Genomic DNA, 20,580 nt, shown 5'->3' with positions numbered 1-20,580 from the left:
CAAACACTCTCCATCCAACCTCACTGAGCTCGAGTTGTTTTGCAAGGAAGAATGGGCAAGAATGTCAGTCTCCTGATGTGCAAAACTGATAGAAACACACCCCAAGCGACTTGCAGCTGTAATTGGAGCAAAAGGTGGCGCTACAAAGTATTAACGCAAGGGGGCCGAATAATATTGCACGCCCCACTTTTCAGTTTTTTATTTGTTAAAAAAGTTTAAATTATCCAATAAATTTTGTTCCACTTCACGATTGTGTCCCACTTGTTGTTGATTCTTGACAAAAAATTAAAATTTTATATCTTTATGTTTGAAGCCTGAAATGTGGCGAAAGGTTGCAAAGTTCAAGTGGGCCGAATACTTTTGCAAGGCACTGTATGTCTCTCTAATAAGAATTTATTTATTTTTTTATTTATTTACTTTATCAAATAAATGTTAATCTAAATAACCCGTACATTCCTGTTCCACCTTCATAATGGCATGTATCTTTAAGTGGGAGTAGGTCTACTTTGTTATCTACTCTTCCCGTTATTAAATGTTGTAAACACTGCCTGTACAGTTATCAAAGGCTTTATGAAGGCAAACATTTAAAGTTCAAATTCAATTAACAAAATTGATTTGGGGGAAAATATCTTTGAAGAAAAACAGACTATTTGACTATGAAGACTCCAGTAAAAAGTGCTGAACATTGTACTCCACACGACCAATAGCAATGTCAGGAACAAATATGGGAAGAAATGAATAAACCACATCCCAAAACTGACCTTCAATTTTTGATTCCATGTGTCCAGAATGTTCTCAATCTTGCCAATATGATCCTCCGAGATGAAAAGCTCCGTTTCAGTGACAACTTGTTTGCTTTGCTGCCCCCTCTCAGATGCATCCTGCAACCTGTCTGTGCTTCCCAAACCTCTACTAGTCGAATGTCTGGCCTTCTCTGACAGTCCCCCAGCCACCAAAACAAAACAAAAAAGTCAATCAGAGAAACTTTTCAAAATAGGTAAAAGTACCGTGCTATTTCTTGAAGTTCCAGACATAACAGTGTTGGACTTTAGACTAAATTACCATGATGGGTTCTTAAATATGAAGAGCCTTCAACATCAGGGTCTGTTAAAAGTATAGAGATGCATCAGGTGAAAACAGATAAATAAAATGAGTATGTTTGGTGAAACTAAGCCTGACATACCTGCTATTTGTGAATCTCTACGGGAACTCTGTTCATCAGAAGATGCGCCGATCCCCCTGAGGCGAGCAGCAGAGGCAGCATCAAATCTTGGAGAAGCCACAGCACTTTGGAGGAGGTCCTCATACTCATCCTTTTCAACCGCAGAACAGAGGACAGCAGTTTAATTTTACATACTGAATATGCAAGGTCGCCTGTCCTGAAACACCTTGTAACTAAGTGCAGTTTATTCACCTGAAGCTCAGTGGAAGGAGAGTTGCTGCGATATGTTGAGTCTGGAGGCAACACTGGGACACTGGCCTCTTCATCTGAAGACATCTAAACAGGAATATAGCTGCTGGAAGAAGATGGCTACATCAGCAATACAGGTGAGTCAATATCAAAAATAAAACTTCACTTTTATACAGATTAAAGAAAAAAGTTCAAAGTCTCCAATACCTCTTTTTTAAACTACATACAATACTGCAAATCACAGTGTCTATGTCAATCAAGGGCATAAGTTTGCATAGGGACGGTAGGGACATAACACTACCAACTTTTCAGGATGGTCAAATTGTCCACATCAACTTTTAAGCAACCTTATTTGCATTTTTACTTCAGTTATGTAAGTAATTTAGATTGTCTACCCATGTGTTGTAAGGATAGAGTTCACCTTATAATTACCAAGTGATTTATTTTCATTATGTTCAGACTTAAATTTACCCCTTTTCACTTAATGAATGTGCCCGTCCACTTTTTTACCCCTCAGATACACGTTTGATTAGCTGATGACTTGAGCCCCCCCCCCCACACACACACACATCCACTCATAGCCCTGAAATACAACATGCCGACAACATGTCACCTGCTCTGCCACCTTCGAAGAGGGATCTAAGAAGTTTTTTTCGGCCAGCAGCAGCCACTGTAAGTAATGTAAAAATCAATCAATCAAATTTTTTTTAAATAGCCCTTTACAAAACCCGAAAGGCCCTCAAAGGGCTTTACAACAAAAACATTGCTCAAGATAAATAAAAGGCAGGAAAATATTATACGATGACGTTAAGAAAAAATGAAACAAAAACAGCGCATTGTGATCAAAGTCAGACAGCAAATAAAACAATAAAACAGTTAAAATCGGAAAACATTAAAAACCCTTAAGCAATATAACCAGGCTACCTTAATCTGGGGAAAAGGCGGGTCTAAAAAGGTGTGTTTTTAACGAAGACTTAAAAAGACCTAGATTGGTTTGGTGCGGATTTCAGGGGGCAGGCTATTCCACAACCTGGGGGCAGCAACTGCAAAAGATCGGTCACCCACTGTTTAAGTTTTGACCTCAGAACATGTAAAAGAAGCTGGCCGGTAGAACGAACAGTCCTGCCAGAGTTACGGAAGGTTAAAATTTCTGATAAATGAGAAGGAGCCTGGCCGTTAATAGAATTAAAAACAAACAGTAAAAGTTTGAAATCGATTCTAAAATGGACTGGAAGCCAGTGGAGTGATGATAGCACGGGGGTAATATGCTCACGTCTAGGTGTACCTGTTAAAAATCGAGCAGCAGCATTTTGAACAAGTTGCATACGAGAAATTGAGGACTTGGGGAGACCAACATAAAGTGCATTGCAGTAGTCCAGTCTTGAGCTTATAAAACTGTGAAGTGCTTTTTCATGGTCGTGGCGACTAGGAAAAGGCTTCACTTTGGCCAAGAGACAGAGCTGGAAAAAATTTGCTCTTACAACAGAACTAATCTGTTTGACGTCAATGTTGAGGAGGTGGGGAACACACCACTAATTTTGCTACTGCAAGTCCAACCTGCATCAGAGTTAGCATCACATTAAACTGTGTGACTTTGCTAATCTTGAGTAGCAAAACTTGAGTAGGAAGCTGCTTTGAGAGAAGTGTCCTCCTGTATGTGTTTTCTACTGCTAACGTAAATTAAACTGTGAGAAATGTAGTGAACCGAGGTTTACCCCCTATTCCCCCAATTTTCAATTTGATTTCACTTATGTGGTCTTAAAGCAACCCAAAGAAGCTTTCTTTTTTGTTGAGTTTGGCTGTGCTTGTGATAAAAAAAACAAAAAACAAAAAACAGTTGTGTTATACCTGAAGGCTCCACTTTGATTTCTTTTTGTTATCCCCTGACAAAGAAGTTTTTTCAGTCATATTTAATTTCTTTATTTAGACACAATGTTATGTGGCCTTGAGGCAAATGTTTATTTTTTGCATTCCTGGATAGTTAAGAGATGATTAGCACATTTGTATTTATTGTGTATGTTCATATAATTTCATTTATGTTCAAATATTGCAATTTAAATTTGCAAATAAAATCCAGACATTTATTCTGGAAGTTTTCAAAAATGTTTCGTTTGTAAGCTTTGAAAACAAAGGTTTGAATCGAACACTGTATCACCTTATACTAACTTTCATATGTATTGGTTAAGTTTAGGGATGCACGATATCCATTTTTTGAAACCGATATCAATAACTTCCTGCTCTTCAAGGCCGATGCCGACACGATAACCGATAATATATATATAATTTTTCAATGTATATTAACCTTAGTTTTTGAACACCTGTAAGTCAAAAATACTAGTGGTTGATTCCGCATAGATTTGCCTTTGACAGAACCAGAATTTTCATGATGACATAAACATTATTATAATAAAGGTAACAAAGACAAGAACAGTTTTGACTTAAAGCATTTTTTTTTTTTTCAAATAAATATAATTTGAGTCAATCACATTCAATCAATCAATGTCATTGATGATGTGTTCCCCTGAACTGATCTAAAACAAACATAAACCCAACAGGTATTGTGCTTTGTCAGCAGATAAAACATTTGGTACAACAGGAGAGGAGACTTTTGTGGTCTTGGTCCATCAAACAACTTTCTGAACCTGGCAATTATAGGACAGCAAGCCTATCAATAACCAAAAGGTCTCTCAAGAACTTGTGAACATAACCCTGTAAAATGCAAACATTTGCTAACTGCCAGAGTAAAATTTATGACTCAGTGAAGGAAAAATACGGCCTCTAGAACAGTAACAAACCTTTCTTTACTGGCAAAACAGGAGTGGAAACAAACGCACACGTCCCAATCCAACACCGTGCCAAAAATATTATTGATTGGCCCGATAATATATAATGTTATCGGATTATTGGGTTGACGTCATAACTCGTATCATCGGATCGATAATTATCACACCGATAATTATCGTGCATCTCTAGTTAAGTTAGCATAATTTATTTGGTATTGATCATTTGGCCCATCAATTAATTAAATTCATAATCGTGAGAAATGTAGCCAGCAAAAAGTGTACAGGGATTATGTAGATTATGCTGTTATATCGTCCCTACCAATGTAGAGACCAAAGCTACGCCCTTGATGTCAATTATTTAACTTTTTTTTTTTTTTAAACATACGGAACTGTAAATCACGGTGTCCATGTACATTTTTAACATACATAACACACAACGACTCAAAGAGTTACGGTCAGAATGGCTATGATGTCCCAATCTAATGGGGGAAAAAACTACACACTTTAAATAGGATTCTGACGGCAGTCAAATTTAACACTTATTGTAAGTAACCCGCAAAATATTACATACCTGCGATGTTCCTTGGTGTTTATCAGACTCGTTGTTCCGTTTCGAAAACACAATTTAACCGAGCGAGCAAAATGAAAACTAACTAGGATTTTTAAATGCGTTGAATTAATTACTTTAAAACAAACGCTTTTCTTAGCGCCGGCTGACTGTCGCTTGGCAAAAGCTTCCTAAATCGTTTGAAATCGCGAGACCAGTCAACAACCGAGTATGTGATTGGATCTTCTTCAACCAAAGCTAAATACTCACGACTCTGATTGGCTGTACTGTTCCCTGGTAACGATAAACGGAACAAAGCTGAAGGAGCACAAATCTGAAACCACACATGACAGTGTTACTGGCTAGGCGCCTACTTGATACACGAAACAGCAGTAGTTCTTTAGCAGAATGAGTTGTATTTGTGTCCGGAAAGGGATTGCGACGTGCACCCAAAGCACTGTGGGCAGAAAAAAAATTAGGAAAGAAACTAAAGACAAGCAAATTAACTGGAATTGGATAAAGCACAAAGGTATTTTGTCAATCAACGTGATTTATTCTGTTCTTACCTTTTTCTGTTGCCACTCTTATTTCCTTGCCATATATCCAAATATTATGTTTATTTGCCTTCATCAATAGTGACTCTAAGTTGAAAAAAACTAAACTAAATAAAAAACAAAAGCCTGTTTTAGCAAGATGAATGCTTAGCATAATGTAAAATACTTTGGATATGGGTTAGTCCTCATAATGTTTAAATGGCACCCTATCTCACCATAACAAATGTTCAGATTCATTCATTCATTCATTCATTCATTCATTCATCTGTTCCAGGACAATAATCACTGTTCCATTTGGCTTCCCCCTGTTACTTTATCCCTTGTGTATTTAGAATATTTACATTTCAGAAACTGTAATTGCTCATCTGTATTTATCCAAACACTTTTTCTTTCAAGTAAATGATTTATAACACAATGGATTGAACCTCACAAACACTGCATTACATAAAGTTTCCTGTTTAAAGGGGGAGTGATTCAAATCAGCTGGAAGTACAATGCAGTACAGTATTATATAAAAAGAACGATAAATATGCATATCATTGATGTAATATCTCTGAGACGGAGAGTCAAATTACAGTAAAGCATATTTTCGGACAAAGCTCTTGAGTTGAAGCACTTTATATATTGTTCAGGTCAAGGGCATACGTTTGCATAGGGATGGTAGGGACATAACACTACCAACTTTTCAGGATGCTCAAATTGTCCCCACAAACTTTGAAGCAATGTTATTTGCAATTTATAACGAGTTCAGTTATGTAGGTAATTTAGATTGTCTTCCCATATGTTCTAAGAATAGAATATACCCTAGAATAATTAAGTGAATTACAGTATTTTAATTACATTCTGACTCAGACACTCGAAGGCAAAGGACGCATTCAGAGGGGATGGTTATTATAGAAAAAAAAAACCCAACAACTTATAATCATTACGAAATCTGAATGTCAAAAATTGATATTCGATATTTTCTGCGTCCTATATAGGTATACTGGGGACGGGTTTCAATTAGGCATGTGCCGGTATGAGATTTTGACGGTATGATAACCGTGGGCAAAAATACCACGGTTTCACGGTATCACGGTATTGCAATCATAGCTCCAAAATGTGTTATTCTGAGATGTATGGGTTAATTTTTTTTTTTCCCCATTGAACAGGATTTTTTCCCCCCAGAACATTGTTGCATATTGGAACATGAATATATTGTTAAAAATAAATTATCCAAAAAAGAAAAAAAAAAAGTTTTTTAAATAAAATTAAAATAAATATAACTTGTAGACTATACCCACAGCCACAGCTCAAGTTGCTTAAGATTAGAGCAAGAACAAAATAATTTATATAAAAAAGTAAAAACACTTCTGAATAATTTTTTTAAAATTCTACTGCATGACTTTTTTTGAGGGTGGAAAAGCTCAAGTGAAGTTTCACCATTTTCAGCCACTGTGTCAGCTCTAGTCTACATGATGTCATGCCTATGTGTTAAAAAGCAAATAATTCATAAGTTAATAAGTTAGGTAAAAATCTATAAGTTACTTTAAAGTGTAAATATTGTTGTGGAAAGGTTTCATCAAAAAAAAAAAAAAAAAAAAAAAAAAAAAAAAAACTGGGAGTGAGACCTCTTCTTCATCCAGCGAACCTGGATTTGTGTTTAGGGCAAGAGCATCTTTCGCAATTAGCGATCTTTGATGCTATCCCCTTTTCTCCTTCATCAAGCGAATCAAGCTTGTTTTCTCACTCTGCGGCTGTAACACTCGACGAAGTTGCTCTCCCAGCTAAACCTAGGCTAACATTCGTCTTTGTAAGCTTGTAGTTAGTTTGTATATTGAATTTGAAAGGAAAATGTGTGTTTTGTTTTTGGCGAACTTTTTAATGAAGCTAATCTGTTGATGCTACTCACACATGGAAAAATACAATTGTACAACGTTTTAAATGTATTCATTTTGTATATTCCACTTACCACGATTTGAGAGCTCAATAAATTGAAGAAAACTTATGTTTGTACTTGTGTTTGAAGTATTTGTTTTTGGGTTCACTGGCTGTCTAGCTGATAGCGTCACTTTCACACACAGCAACAAACGGGAGGGGGTGAGCGCTGCCACGCCAAGCCACTTCTGGCTGCATTTTTGACACATGAAAAACAGCGAATACCGTACTACGGTCTGACGGAAAATTTTAGTGGTTTTGAAACCGCGACGTTATCACACCACGGTAAACCGTGAAACCGGTAACCGGCACATGGCTAGTTTCAATAAGCTTCGGCTTCTCCCGTCAGCCCTTTTCGGGTTGAATTAATTGTAAACACATGTAAATGCTGTATGTTTGTTTGGATTTGTCATGCCTGAAGGGAAAATAAATAAAAAAATAAATATATTCAGACATATGTTCACTTGCTGAATGTGCCAGTCCATTTTTCCCCCTCAAACACACGTTTGATTGGCCGATGATTTGACTCCCATCACCCCCTCCTGCCACAGAGACACACACGCACATAGCCCCGACAGATTCATGTCAACAACATGCTGATACATATTTTTTGCAGCCAGCAGCAGCCACTACAAGTAAAATAAAAAGAAACACCATTAATTTTGCTACTGAATGTCCGACCTGCATCCGAGTTAGCATCACATCAAACTATGTGAAGTTGCTAACCTTAAAAACTGCTGCAGTCAGGCCAGGAAGAACAAAGTCAAGCTAGCTGTCCCTCGGATGGATCATTGTTTGCATTAGGTGTATTACGGTAATGCAACACGGTGGCTTCAGAGTGCAAGTCCCTTTATTAAAAACAAACGGGGAGCTATCCAAAAATGAGTTCACTTCAGGGGGACACTGACATGACCATGAACTGACATGGAAAACAAATCTGTGGAATGAAATCACACAGCAGAATTTCATGAGAGTACTTTGGTTCAAGTCTTGGAGTAGTCCAGTATGCCTCAGATGTAGATCGGTCCTTGGATATCTCAGATTTTTTTTCATTAATTTCTTTCCCAAATTAATTTTACATTGCAATACTTTTGTTTGAGTCTAGGGGTGCTCCAATATCCACCAGAAGTGGACCAATTCTTGCATAGCTCCTTGTTTTTTTTAATAAAGAGACTTGCACTTCAAAATGTTTTTTAGTAGTTTTGGAAAACAAATGTTTGAATCGAACGTTGTATCCCCTGAACCAATACACATGAAAGTTAGTATAAGTCAATACAGATTTATTTTGCATTGATTATTTAGCCTATCAATTAATTAGGTTCATATTTGTGAGTAATGTAGGCCTGGCCCCTTTTCAATAATCTGTTTGGTCTTATTAATGTCCTGTCTCCAGCAAAACGTGTACATGCTGGTTATGCTGTTATATCGTCCCTATCAATGTTGAGACCAAACCTACACTCTTGGTTCAGGTACACCTAATATGTCCTGTTTTTGTATATCGAGCAGCCCACTTTTGAAGGCAAAATTGCAAACTTGCTATGAGACTGATCTTCCCTTTTCTCTCTTCTTTCCATGTCAGACACATTCAAACTCTTGTGAATGTCTTTTGTCATATTTTCATCATTCACAATGACCAATATATTTTTTGTCATACAGACTATAATGACCCCATTTGAAATAATGTCGCAATTAATCTTCTCATGGCGTCTCACTGTTTTACAGATTGTATTTCATTACATTTTGATGGCATTCTCCCTTGGGTTTCCTGTAATCCATCACATCTCTCGCTTGTGTCATTGTGTGTTGCTCCCAGCTACTTCTGGATTATTGTGTATCCCTACAGGAAAACATGGATGAATTGGGAGTTGAAATATACTGCAAACACTTCTGTCAGTTATTCTGCGATAGATGCTAGTAAAATTCAGTTCAGTTTAAATCATGATAATACACATTGTGCAGTGCGTCATTGTCATAAATTAATTTATATAACCAAACGTTCTTTGATGTCCATCTCATCTGTTGAGTCCCATCAGAGAATAGAAATTGTGCTACAATTTAGAGCCGGGTGGTACACGGAAAATTTACCGTTACCGAAATTCTTCACGATGACCAACGTAAAATGGACCATTAAATTTGGTAATTTAATAAAGCAACAAAATATAGTCTTTCCATCCCGCTTTGACTCTGTGTTGTTCGGGTATGTTCATTCCGCTTTAACTCATTCACTCTCAGCCATTTTCACCAGAGCAAGGCCCTTCGCTCCCGGCCGTTTTTCTGGATTTTGACTGATTTTGCAAGGCCCACAGAAAATTCTGTTCTATTGCTATATAAACATGAAACCCACCAAAAGAAAGGTTAGACTCTCTTCTTTCAGCAGAAAAAAAGAAAGTTCATATCTTTTTCCATTCTTTAGAAATCAGCATGAGAAAATAGCTTAGTTTGAGCAATTTTCCAATTTCTGATGAAAAAAACGGAGAAAATGAGCTTTTTGTAAACACATACATTTCAAACATAACTTTGACTTTAACAAAGCTATTTTTTGCATTAGTTACATCCCAAACATCTGAATAATGTTTTCCTTTTACATAATACCATGAACAACCAGACAAATAGAGCTTTTGATCGCAAAGTAACAATTTATTCACACATGACGACTGAGAGATGACGGTTTGTCGCCGAGATGACGCCGTTGTCGCCATGTCAGCCGTGTAAACTTTTCCCTCATCGTTGTCCGTCTCACAAAGATGGATTATTTTTGCGTTTCTGCGGGGTTTGCTCGGCTAGCCGCTGGACTGGGGGTCCCACTCGTTTTGCTTGGTCGTCCAGCGCCTGGCCTCCCAGGCGTCCTCTCGGTTGTTTTGTTCGGTTGGAGCGCCGCCTGGCATCATGCCGCCAGCGCTCCGACCATGCTGCCCCGCCGTTCATTGCTGTTGAATCGGGTTGCCTGGTCTTAAAAATGCGCTACTGCCCTCCAGTGGCCAGTTTTATTGCTTTAAAATGGGTTTGGAGCTTTTTTCTTAATTTCTCAGATAGAACGGAAGCTATAAATGCTTCTTATAAAAAAAAACAAAAAAAAAAAACGCAGAAGACGTATAAATAGGTTTTGGGACAATGAAGCATTTAAAAATAAAACATATTTATACGTTTCCGGGAGCAAATGAGTTAAGAAAGCAGTCAGTGTGCTTACGTATGAAGTCACGTAGTTATCAGGAAGTCAAACAAACAGAAGCCCGTTAGGCTAACGCTGACGCTACAAGCAAACGTGATGGAGTGTGGCTTAAGGGAGCTTCGACAACTTTCACCCAACATTAAGTAGACTCTTGGCAACATTCAGACGGGCTTTCACCAGCTGTCCTCCCTGGTTCTCACTATTCTACTGGTAGCCAGGCCACAGGCTAACGCTAGCGGCTTGCGCTACAAATGAATGTGATGGAGTCAGATAGCGGCTCTAACCTTTTCGAAACGGCTAAATTTAATGAGTGGATTGGGCACGAACTGCATCTAGCAATTAGTATGTTGCGTTATTTTGTATCTCTGTGTGTGTGGGATTTCCCTGATAGCTTTTATGAAGGTAAAGCGATCAGCATAAAGTACAATCCAACAGTGAAACTTATAATATGACCGTTTAATGGCCACAGCTATTTTTCCTGTAGGTGCTTGCTTCATTCTCTGTCATTACTGCCATCGTAAAATCTTAAATGTTTCATTGGCATAAGAGTCGTATAGCTTTAATGTGTGTGTGTCCGTGTGTGTGTGTGTGGGGGGGGGTGCATATGTGCTTGCATGTATTATAAAATGCTCAGGGAAATAAAAACCTGAAACCTTGAAGTGAACACTTGTGTTGAGTAATTATGTCACAGCAGCCATTAACAATAAATTTTCTGTTTGAAGTGTACTGGTCAAGCTGTCAGTAATTTATTTTACAATATGTTTGCACAGTCGTTGTATTGATTTTTATAATGCTGTACATAGTTCAAGTCATACAAACAGTTATAAATGTTCATACATGAGTTCTTATTGTTCACAATATTTTTTATATACATAATGTTTAGACTGCATGTACAATTGTTAAATATGTTCAATTGAAAGCTGGTAAATAAATCAACGAGAAACGGTTAATTTGTATTTCATGCATTGATTGATTTTTAAATTATATACCGTATTTTTCAGACTATAAGTTGCAGTTTTTTTCATAGTTTGGCTGGGGGTGCGACTTATACTCTGAAACGACTTGTGTGAAAATTATTAAGACATTATTATATCATTTCACATGTTATTTTGGTGTTTTGTAGTGACACTGATGGTTTGATGGACTTGTTATTATGTTCTTTATGCTATAGTTATCTGAATAACTCTTAATAGCCATGTTACGTTAACATACCGGCTACGTTTGCATTTCGTTGTTCATGCATCATGTAACATTATCATACTGTATACTTATTCAGCATGTTGTTCTCTATTGTATTTTTATTTTAAATTGCCTTTCAAGATGACATATCTGTTCTATCTGTTGGATTTTATCAAGTAAATTTCCCCCCAAAATGCGACTTATACTCCGGTGCGACTTCTGTTTTTTTTTTTCCTCTTCATCGCGCATTTTTGGGCTGGTGCGACTTATACTCAGATGTGACTTATAGTCCGAAAAATACGGTAACAGTCCGCTTGGCCGAATTTATCATCATTTATCGTTATCGTGGTAAATCTGCCTATTTTACCGTGATAAGCACTTAAGGCCATATCGTCCAGCCCTACTACAACTTCATATTGATTTACCAGTGTTTTTACATGTCTCCACTGTAAAGCAGAATAATGTTACAAACCCATCTGTTGGAGTGGACAATTTACTGTGTGTCTGGCCTTTTCTAGTAAGAAGAGCAAAGAAACTACAGAAAATATGGAAACTGGGATGTAATTTCTGCTATAATGTTTTATATTTGTTCAAGAACAAAACAAGATGTACACAAGATGGTCAGAATGCTGAATAAGATAACTGCGGTTCTTCATCCGAGAATACATTTTTGTCAATATCTTAATTAAATCCTGCGGGGGCAGGCATTGAGAGAAAGGCTGTACTCTAAAAAGCAATACGGGAAACGAGCCAGGAAGATCATTACCAATCAGCCCACGTGGTTTTTGCATCCCTGTGCACTGCTCCATGACAGTTAAAGCACCAAAGCTGCAATGAGAACTGCAGATGGAGCCGGGCCTTGGGGGGGTTCTGGTTTACCACACGGGTACCAAGGGAGAAACAGTAGGGGGTACAAACTGACGTAAGGATGTCATATGCATTAGAATCAGACTGGCTTGCACTTATTTTTCGTCTTCTAAAGCTAAATCTCTTTTGACAGGGGATCCAGTGATATGGTCAGTGCTAGGAAGGGCACATGTCATGATGATGTGTCTGACAGAAAAGCTTATTGAAATGGGCAGAATTTTAGAGAAACCATATGGTACCTGCTGGCTGCTCTAAATTTGCTTAATCATCTCTGTGAGTTGTGAACTGCAGAAAGAGATGGAAGATGCTGAGCCTCGAAGAAAAAAATACTTGTCTCACACAGCAATATATACAGGGTCTCACAAAAGGGAGTGCAAAAGAGTGTAAAATTAGTGCCATATCAAAATTACCTGTTTCGTCGATGAGCAATTTTTCCATGAGGATGACGAGACGATAAGGAGCTAAAAACGTGTGTTATCACGTGATAGATTTGTATACCGTAATTTTCAGACTATAAACCGCTACTTTTTCCCTTCATTTTCAATCCTACGGCTTATAGTCCAGTGTGACTTATTTGTTGATTTATTTGGGTTAATAGGTAACACTTTATTTGACAGTGGCGTCATAAGACTGTCATAAGACCGTCATAATTATGACATGATAGTATCATTGGCTTTACTGATTGCTTATGAGAAATGTCATTATTATTCATCTGGCAAATTATGTCACTTAACTCCATTTTTGTCCAGCTTGGATCTTTTACATCCATTCAAAGAAGAGATAATTTGCCAGATAATACTAAATGACATCTGTTATAAGCATTCATTAATGCTCATAACAGTGTCATGTCATAATTATGACAGTCTAATGGCGCCACTGTCATATAAAGTGTTATAAAATACCATAACTAGCAATTAATGAAACAACTGGAACAGTAACTGAAGAGATAATTAGCACAAATCATGAATTTTGATATTTATTTAGATCTGTAGGGCTGTAATGAATGCTAGGAGGCATGTTGGACAACAACAGTGTTGACAGCAGGTAGTAGCAGAGGTGATGGCCAAATGAAGCTTCTTGAAGCAATGAAGTTTTGCAGCCAATTGGTTCATGGTGGTTCATTTGGTCTTATGAGTCATATGATGCCGCCGTCAAATAAAGTGTTACCGGTTAATATCTTTTGGTGTAAATATCCAATAATACAGTGTGGACAGCTGCAGTTTATAGTCCAGTGCAGCTTATCTATGAACAAATGCCATTTTCGTGCCAAATTTGGTGGCTGGCGGCTTATAGTCAGGTGCGCTTTATCTGCGAAAATTATGGTATACTACAATGTGTGCTCGTCTGTCAATGTTCATTCGAAATAGTTGGAAACCTTTTTTTATTTGTTTGTTTTTGGAGTGAATTTTTAGAATTTTATGGACGAAAATATTGAGTAATTATCGACTGAAACTAGACGCCTCAAGTTTAACTTCATGACAATATTAATGAATTAGAAGAATGTTTGTGTCATGTTTTTCCTCCTACAGAAACCATATTAAAACAAAACCTATCCTGTAGTTCCCTCCCCCATCTTTTTCCATTTTCAAACATTTTTGAAAAACACCAGGGAGCCACTAGGGCAGCGCTAAAGAGCTGCATGCGCGCTTGTGAAATAATTTTGCTCAATTTTAAATTTTTCATTCATTTATCTAATCTGAATCCGAATCAAGTCATACCTGTTTTCAGTTTTGAGATTATATGCCACCTCTACTTTTAAGTGACAGCACAAGAAAGCTACAATATCAGCTTGTTTTTGACAAATTTTAGAGCTGGTGGGTTCAATTGTTTATTCTGAATTTCCTCTATTTCAGTAATCTTACGATGGCTTTTTTGGTTGATTATGTTCCCCAACCCAGGCTCTTGATGTTGAAATTAGACATTTTTTCTCCTTATGCTCTCTGGGGGTGTCAAACATGTAAACATGTTAAACACATTCACGCTGGTCTTTGTTAAAAGATATGCAAAGAAGAAACGAGAGGAAAGGCTACTCTGCTGAGTAAATGAAAAATATCTTTGAAAATTGAGTTTTAGATACAGTCGGCTACTGTATATGGTTCTGCTTTGGATCTATAAAATGTTCTGTTGATGCGTTGCTGTCTCCTTTGTTCCTATAGAGCCCTTTAAAAGCCTTTCATCCATTTCTCGGGGAAAAAAATCCACCAAGGCTTGTCTGTTTGAATGCGATTCAGTTCACATTCTTCTCTTTTAGCCTTTTCAATCTGTTCCGGAACAATAATCACAGCCCATTTCGCTTTCTCCCCCCCGGTATGTTATCTCAGGTACATTAGAGTATTCACAATCATGTATTGGTAGACAGAACAGGTTCTTGGATAAAGAAAATTAGCCATACTTGTAAATTTTGGAAATGATAATTGATGCAGTACATTTTTATTATGTCACTTTTAAGTACACAGTGAAATTAAATAAATTAAGCTATTTCAATTTGAACAGATCTTGTATTCTTCTTGTATTGATCAGCTATTATCATCTTTGTTACTACAGAATATCTTATTCCATAAAAGATGGAAAGAGGAAGAAGAAAAAAAGACTAACGCAGTGAGTCCCAGCTTTTCCCATGAGATGAAATCAATTTGCGTCAATGTCCACATCCATTTGTTGTAATGTAGATGAAGATAAGCAGTCGACAGATTTTCCTAGTCAACCTCATTTGTTTCTTTAAAGGTGGCACGACAGGATAAAAAAAAAGTCTTAAATAGCATTATTATGTGAATTAGAATCATATTTTGAGACAATTCGACTATTTACAATAGGGTTGTTCCGATCATGTTTTTTTGCTCCCGATCCGATCGTTTTAGTTTGAGTATCTGCCGATTCCGATATTTCCCGATCCGATTGCTTTTTTTTGCTCCCGATTCAATTCCAATCATTCCCGATAATTTTTCCTGATCATATACATTTTGGCAATGCATTAAGAAAAAAATGAATAAAACTCGGACGAATATATACATTCAACATACAGTACTTAAGTACTGTATTTGTTTATTATGACAATAAATCCTCAAGATGGCATTTACATTATTAACATTCTTTCTGTGAGAGGGATCGACGGATAGAAAGACTTGTAATTCTTAAAGGATAAATGTGACTTTGTATATTGTGACTAAATATTGCCATCTAGTGTATTTGTTGAGCTTTCAGTAAATGATACTGTAGCCATTTAACTTCTGCCCAAATGCATGATGGGAAGTGCAACCATGACTGTGCGTCGTGGTATCTTCTCTGCGTTGAGAAATAACATAGGGTGTTAAGAAAAAGATCAACTACTACCTTTCTTCCCCACATTGCTTACCACGATTATTCTAATCGTTGGGAAAGGGATTGTAAGGCTTTAGTCATTTAAAAAAAAGGCTCCAAAGGCTGCCAAAATTCTCTTCACTCATTTTACACTGCCTTTTAAATCTACTACTGTATGGGTAAAATGGCGCCATTATAGATTGAGCGCGATAATGCGTGAGAGGGTCGTGCAGCGCATGCGTTAATTGCGTTAAATATTGTAACGTAATAAATGTAATAATTATTAATTCTCGCCATTAACGCGATAAATTTGATAACCCTACTTTAAGCTTAAACTAAAGACTCTGGAAGAGTGTAACACATTATGTCTGTAACGTTAAATACAATTAGAAAACGATTTAATTAAAAAATATATATATATTAAAAAAAGGCATGTCCGATATTTTTTTGCCGATTCCAATACTTTGAAAATGACGTGATCGGACCCGATCGATCATCTCTAATTTACAACAATTTGGCAGAGCGTAGATGACAAGAAATTAGTGTTTTAATCTTGCGTCTAGCCACGCCTACCATTATAGGGCTCTAGCGTCCCCAACAGGTGGATGACCTCAGCTGGAGAATGGTTTCATCTGATTTAGTATGCAGCCCATTGAGGGGGAATTATTCATAACGAGGAAAATGCGACGAAGAGAGCCGCAAAATGTCATTGTTTCAGTCTCGCTACTCCAATATTTATAAAGGATATTCTTTTTATCGAAATATTTTTCCCAATTGCTAAATAAATGATATGGACATGACAAATAACAATCTTGTGCTAAATGGAATATGAAATAATAAAATAGTGTTTATTCAGTGCGACATGGCAAAATTACTCCCTCGTAGTCAAAACTGTCGACTTCACCTTTACACTTGCTCCAGCCTTCACCGTGTACAGACGCACTCTATGAGCTCCTGAAGCTCTTATCTTAACCGATAAGCGCTCAGGGCCAGCAAGCTCGACTCCCAGTATGGCTCCAAAGAATTTGAAACCTGCAGACTTGGATAAAATAGAATCCACCATACACACCAGCTGTGATAACACATAATCACTTTTGCCACACACATAGCCATAACAAAATGTTCCCGCAGCAAACAAATGCAAAAATGTCAGGGACATGACAAAGCCATAACCTTGTACGCCCTGAAATTAATTGAGCTGCTTGACTGGGCGCTGAGATACTAAACCCAGATTGTTGATTGTGTTATTGTACAGTTTTGTGGCCATCTGATGTATGTACCATGTCTGAATGTGCGTCTTTAGTTGTATGGGGGACGGGAAACTGATATGCATATGCTTCCTCCCGTCCGCCTTTGTCTTCTTCTTCGGTTCCTTCGGGCAAATCACACCACACTTTGTAATTGTCAATGATTGTCAATGATGCCGATGATGAGGACAATAAAATTTCATTCATTCACTGTCGCACCTCCCGCATGCTATATTATGCCGCCATAGTTACTCAAGCTTTTGACATTTCCCTGCCCCCGGCTTCGAGAATGTAAACAAACTAATAGGCGTGACAGCTAGCCGACAAGCTAACCCGAACCGTCTGACGTCTCAAAGTCTTATTTTCGCTTTTCGAAGCGAAAAGTCACACAAAACTAGCCCGGATTATGTCACACTGCCGCAGGGTTGTCGAATGGCTTCGCCGATCGGCAACCTGCTTGGCGGAGAGCAAGTTACAGCTCGTTCCCCTACTACCACGGACAGGAGAGCTCACCGCGGAAGCAGCTGGACAATGACCGCCGAACAAACCGGTCGACATCGGAGGAGCGTGTAGCTGCCAAATGGTCAACACGAATATGGCAAAATAATGCTTTACGGCAAAGACATAAACAACGAGAGTCATGTGAGAGCTGCTGCAGTTGTTGTGCAGCTAACATGACAATGTTACACACGCTCACACGCTTCTCCCTGGTGCAGAATTTTTTTTCCTGCAGCCGTTTGGCTGGTGTGATTCGAAAAATAAATGAATTAATCCGCAAAATCAGCTGAATCCTTAGTCCTTCTCATACAACAGTACGGCTGGACAGTGAAGAGGACTCCTTCTACCGTACACGTCACAGCGCCCTCTTTTTCAATTCGAGACTGTAGCCGGGAGTCACTCATTTTCATGGCGCGGGATTCAAAAAACAAAGTAAATATAGCGATCGCTTCCACACACATCCAAGCGGTCCATTTCATTCACGAGCAAAAATACTGCAGAAAATATGAAAAAAAACATGCTTTTTGCTGTCATAGGCACTTTAAAGAAATAGCCAAGCAGGTGCCAAGCACCCACACCACCATTTGAGAAACAGTCCCGTCCAAAAGCATTGGATTTTGCGGTTGTCCACAACTGTTGCTGTTTATTCCAACCTTTTTATTTATTTATTTAATATAATTGATTTTCGTTGTTGTTTTTGTGATCCAAAGCTTGAACTTGATCTTCAGATATGCTGTGGTTGTAGAGAAATCACATCCTGTTAACTCACACTCACAGAGGATAACTGGCCATGATCATGAGGTCACTCACTAAGCCCTGCCTCTTAAAAGGACACACACTTTTATCATGTATATTCCAGTAGAGGCGGCACGGTGGCTTAGTGGTTAGCACATCTGCCTCACAGTTCTGAGATCAAGGGTTCAATCCCGGGCTTCGGCCTTCCTGTGTGGAGTTTGCATGTTCTCCCTGTGCCTGCGTGGGTTTCCTCCCACATCCCAAAAACATGCATGGTAGGCTGATTGAACACTCTAAATTGTCCGTAGGTATGAGTGTGTGCGTGAATGGTTGTATGTCTCCTCGTGCCCTGCGATTGGCTGGCAACCAGTTCAGGGTGTCCCCTGCCTACTGCCCGTAGTTGGCTGGGATAGGCTCCAGCACCTCCGCGACCCTCGTGAGGAAAAGCGGCATGGAAAATGAATGAATGAATGAATATTCCAGTGGAAAGAATCTTGTTTAATAGATTGAAAGAAATGCAGAGTTAAATTTTTCCTCATATGTAATATTGAAGAAAAACTTTGATAAATGCAGCACTTCCAGGAATGGCAGCGCTTTGTACAGACAGGTATTAAGGCATGAAAATCTCTCACCTTTCGGCGAAATTCGTTGTTTTGAAGTCAAAAAGGGTGACCTACGTGAATTGTGTAGATCCGAGAAGAAAATTTTAAGGGGGTTGGGGGGGTCGGGTGATTTGAGACAAAGCCAAAACAACGGTTCAATGAGTAAAACAATGTTAACTTTTGTTATGGACCTGCAATGGCGTACCGCAGGTAACACGTCACTTCCGCTCATTAATATTCATGACATTAGCTCCTGTTGCTAAGTAGGGACAAGTCACCGTTTGTCCCTAATAGGAAATGAATGGAAATCGTGTATGAAGGAGATGTTTACAGAGCTAAACCTACCAATTCTCTCCGAAAATGATGTGCCTGATGCCAAATTCACTGGCAAAGATGTGGAAGAACATAAAAATGTTCAGTTAAAGAGATGGCTTTAGTGTCGAAGGCTGAAAAAGACGAAAAAAACTAGACGACCTAAGCATAGCTTTAGCTTTTTTTATCGACGCGACCGACAATGACATTTTCCTGTTTCAACAAGCTATCCTTTACCATCAGCTCTGTCTTTCTTATATATCCTCTGGTTGTCCTACATCTCTTACCGTTCTTGGGGGTAATTTAGTTAGCTTTGTGTAGGGATCGCAAATGCTACTCAGTGACAGCCAACGAACACTGTTAATTTTTTCATTGATAACACTATAATTTATTTACACTTCCCCCTTACTAACGTTTTTTTTAAATATATTTATAACAGAAACGGTAACAGTGGCAGTCAGATACCATTGTAATTCTTTTCAGGTCATTCATTGTCAGACAGAAGCAGTACAGCACAACGTTACGCTAAAAGAATAAGTTAAAAATATAAAAATGGCTTAACTCTTTGTCCTCTGAAAGACCATGCCAACCCAACGTAATGTTTACTGCATATGAAATGTGAATGGATTCACCGAGCTGGTGTTAAAGTCCGCGCAAGTTGATTCGGTCTTCACATTTTTTCCTCCCGAGTTTTTGGTTTCCGGAAACGTAAGAAGAAAACATCCTTCATGTGTCGTAATGTCTAGAGTCGTTTCTACAAGTTCCAAAAAAGCAATGCGTGATCGGCATGTTCGTTTTTGAAAGATTACCGGCGAAAAGTAGCACAAATTACGTTAAGTCTATGCGAGGGCGGGTCTATAATGTCCCACTTCGGCTTTACTTCCGCTTTACGATGCGACGTCACGGTCTAAAAATAGCCTGCGTGCGGTACGCCATTAAATCTCTTTCTTTTCCAGTGATAAGGAAAAACAAGATCAGACATTGATATATGAACATTTCTTAATAAAGAACTGAATATTTATTTGGGTTTTCCAACTTTTTCACATGACTGTATTTGCTGGACCTTTTAGTTTTCAAATGTGTTTGTGTATCATTGCGCTGCCTAGCAGCGGGGATTCGGAATTTAATACATGGGTGCTTTTATCTCTAAGACAAAAACTCCGAACACACCCAGTGAAATACTACGCTGTCTTTGTAGTAGCCTAGTAGGAGAACGTAAACTATTCAGCATGCGTGTATACTGCCATTTTGCATGCATTGTACAGAGAAAAAATACGAGCATGACAAAATTGGACGGAAACAGCTATTTTTAGATGAGAAAAACAAAATAAGATCTTCAGCACCCCCTGCTGTGAAAAAAAGGAGTGTATTTACACAAAAAAATACACTTATTCATCTTTTTTATGTAGTATGTATGCTTATTTGGCAAAAGATAGAGGACTCAAATTTTTTGCAAGCGAAT

At 38.1% G+C, this 20,580-nt stretch overlaps 2 protein-coding genes across 6 annotated transcripts in view; one reads left to right on the top strand and one right to left on the bottom strand.

The window, feature by feature from the left end:
• The window catches only part of poc5 (POC5 centriolar protein homolog (Chlamydomonas)), a 43,378-nt gene extending 38,429 nt beyond the window's left edge, over nucleotides 1-4,949 (bottom strand). The window contains exons 1-6 of one of the 5 annotated variants that reach the window (XM_057831264.1): nucleotides 4,766-4,949; nucleotides 2,025-2,081; nucleotides 1,415-1,517; nucleotides 1,184-1,313; nucleotides 1,063-1,104; nucleotides 762-934 (exon numbers count right to left, since the gene is read on the bottom strand). In XM_057831264.1, the coding sequence (XP_057687247.1) occupies nucleotides 762-934; nucleotides 1,063-1,104; nucleotides 1,184-1,313; nucleotides 1,415-1,498 (429 nt within the window). In that variant the 5' untranslated portion in view covers nucleotides 1,499-1,517; nucleotides 2,025-2,081; nucleotides 4,766-4,949. Of the gene's footprint in view, nucleotides 1-761; nucleotides 935-1,062; nucleotides 1,105-1,183; nucleotides 1,314-1,414; nucleotides 1,532-2,024; nucleotides 2,082-4,765 lie in introns of all 5 variants that reach the window. The other 4 variants (XM_057831267.1, XM_057831266.1, XM_057831263.1 and 1 more) reach the window with 4 other exon arrangements.
• Nucleotides 4,950-5,086: 137 nt separating this feature from the next.
• Nucleotides 5,087-20,580, top strand: part of sv2ca (synaptic vesicle glycoprotein 2Ca) — a 126,033-nt gene continuing 110,539 nt past the window's right edge. The window contains exon 1 of the mRNA XM_057831262.1: nucleotides 5,087-5,270. The gene's annotated coding sequence lies outside the window, so the exon portion shown is untranslated. The remainder of the gene's footprint in view (nucleotides 5,271-20,580) is intronic.

This window comes from Corythoichthys intestinalis, chromosome 3, assembly GCF_030265065.1.
Source record: "Corythoichthys intestinalis isolate RoL2023-P3 chromosome 3, ASM3026506v1, whole genome shotgun sequence".
Taxonomy (NCBI): domain Eukaryota; kingdom Metazoa; phylum Chordata; class Actinopteri; order Syngnathiformes; family Syngnathidae; genus Corythoichthys; species Corythoichthys intestinalis.
This window is presented reverse-complemented; position numbering and strand designations above follow the sequence as displayed.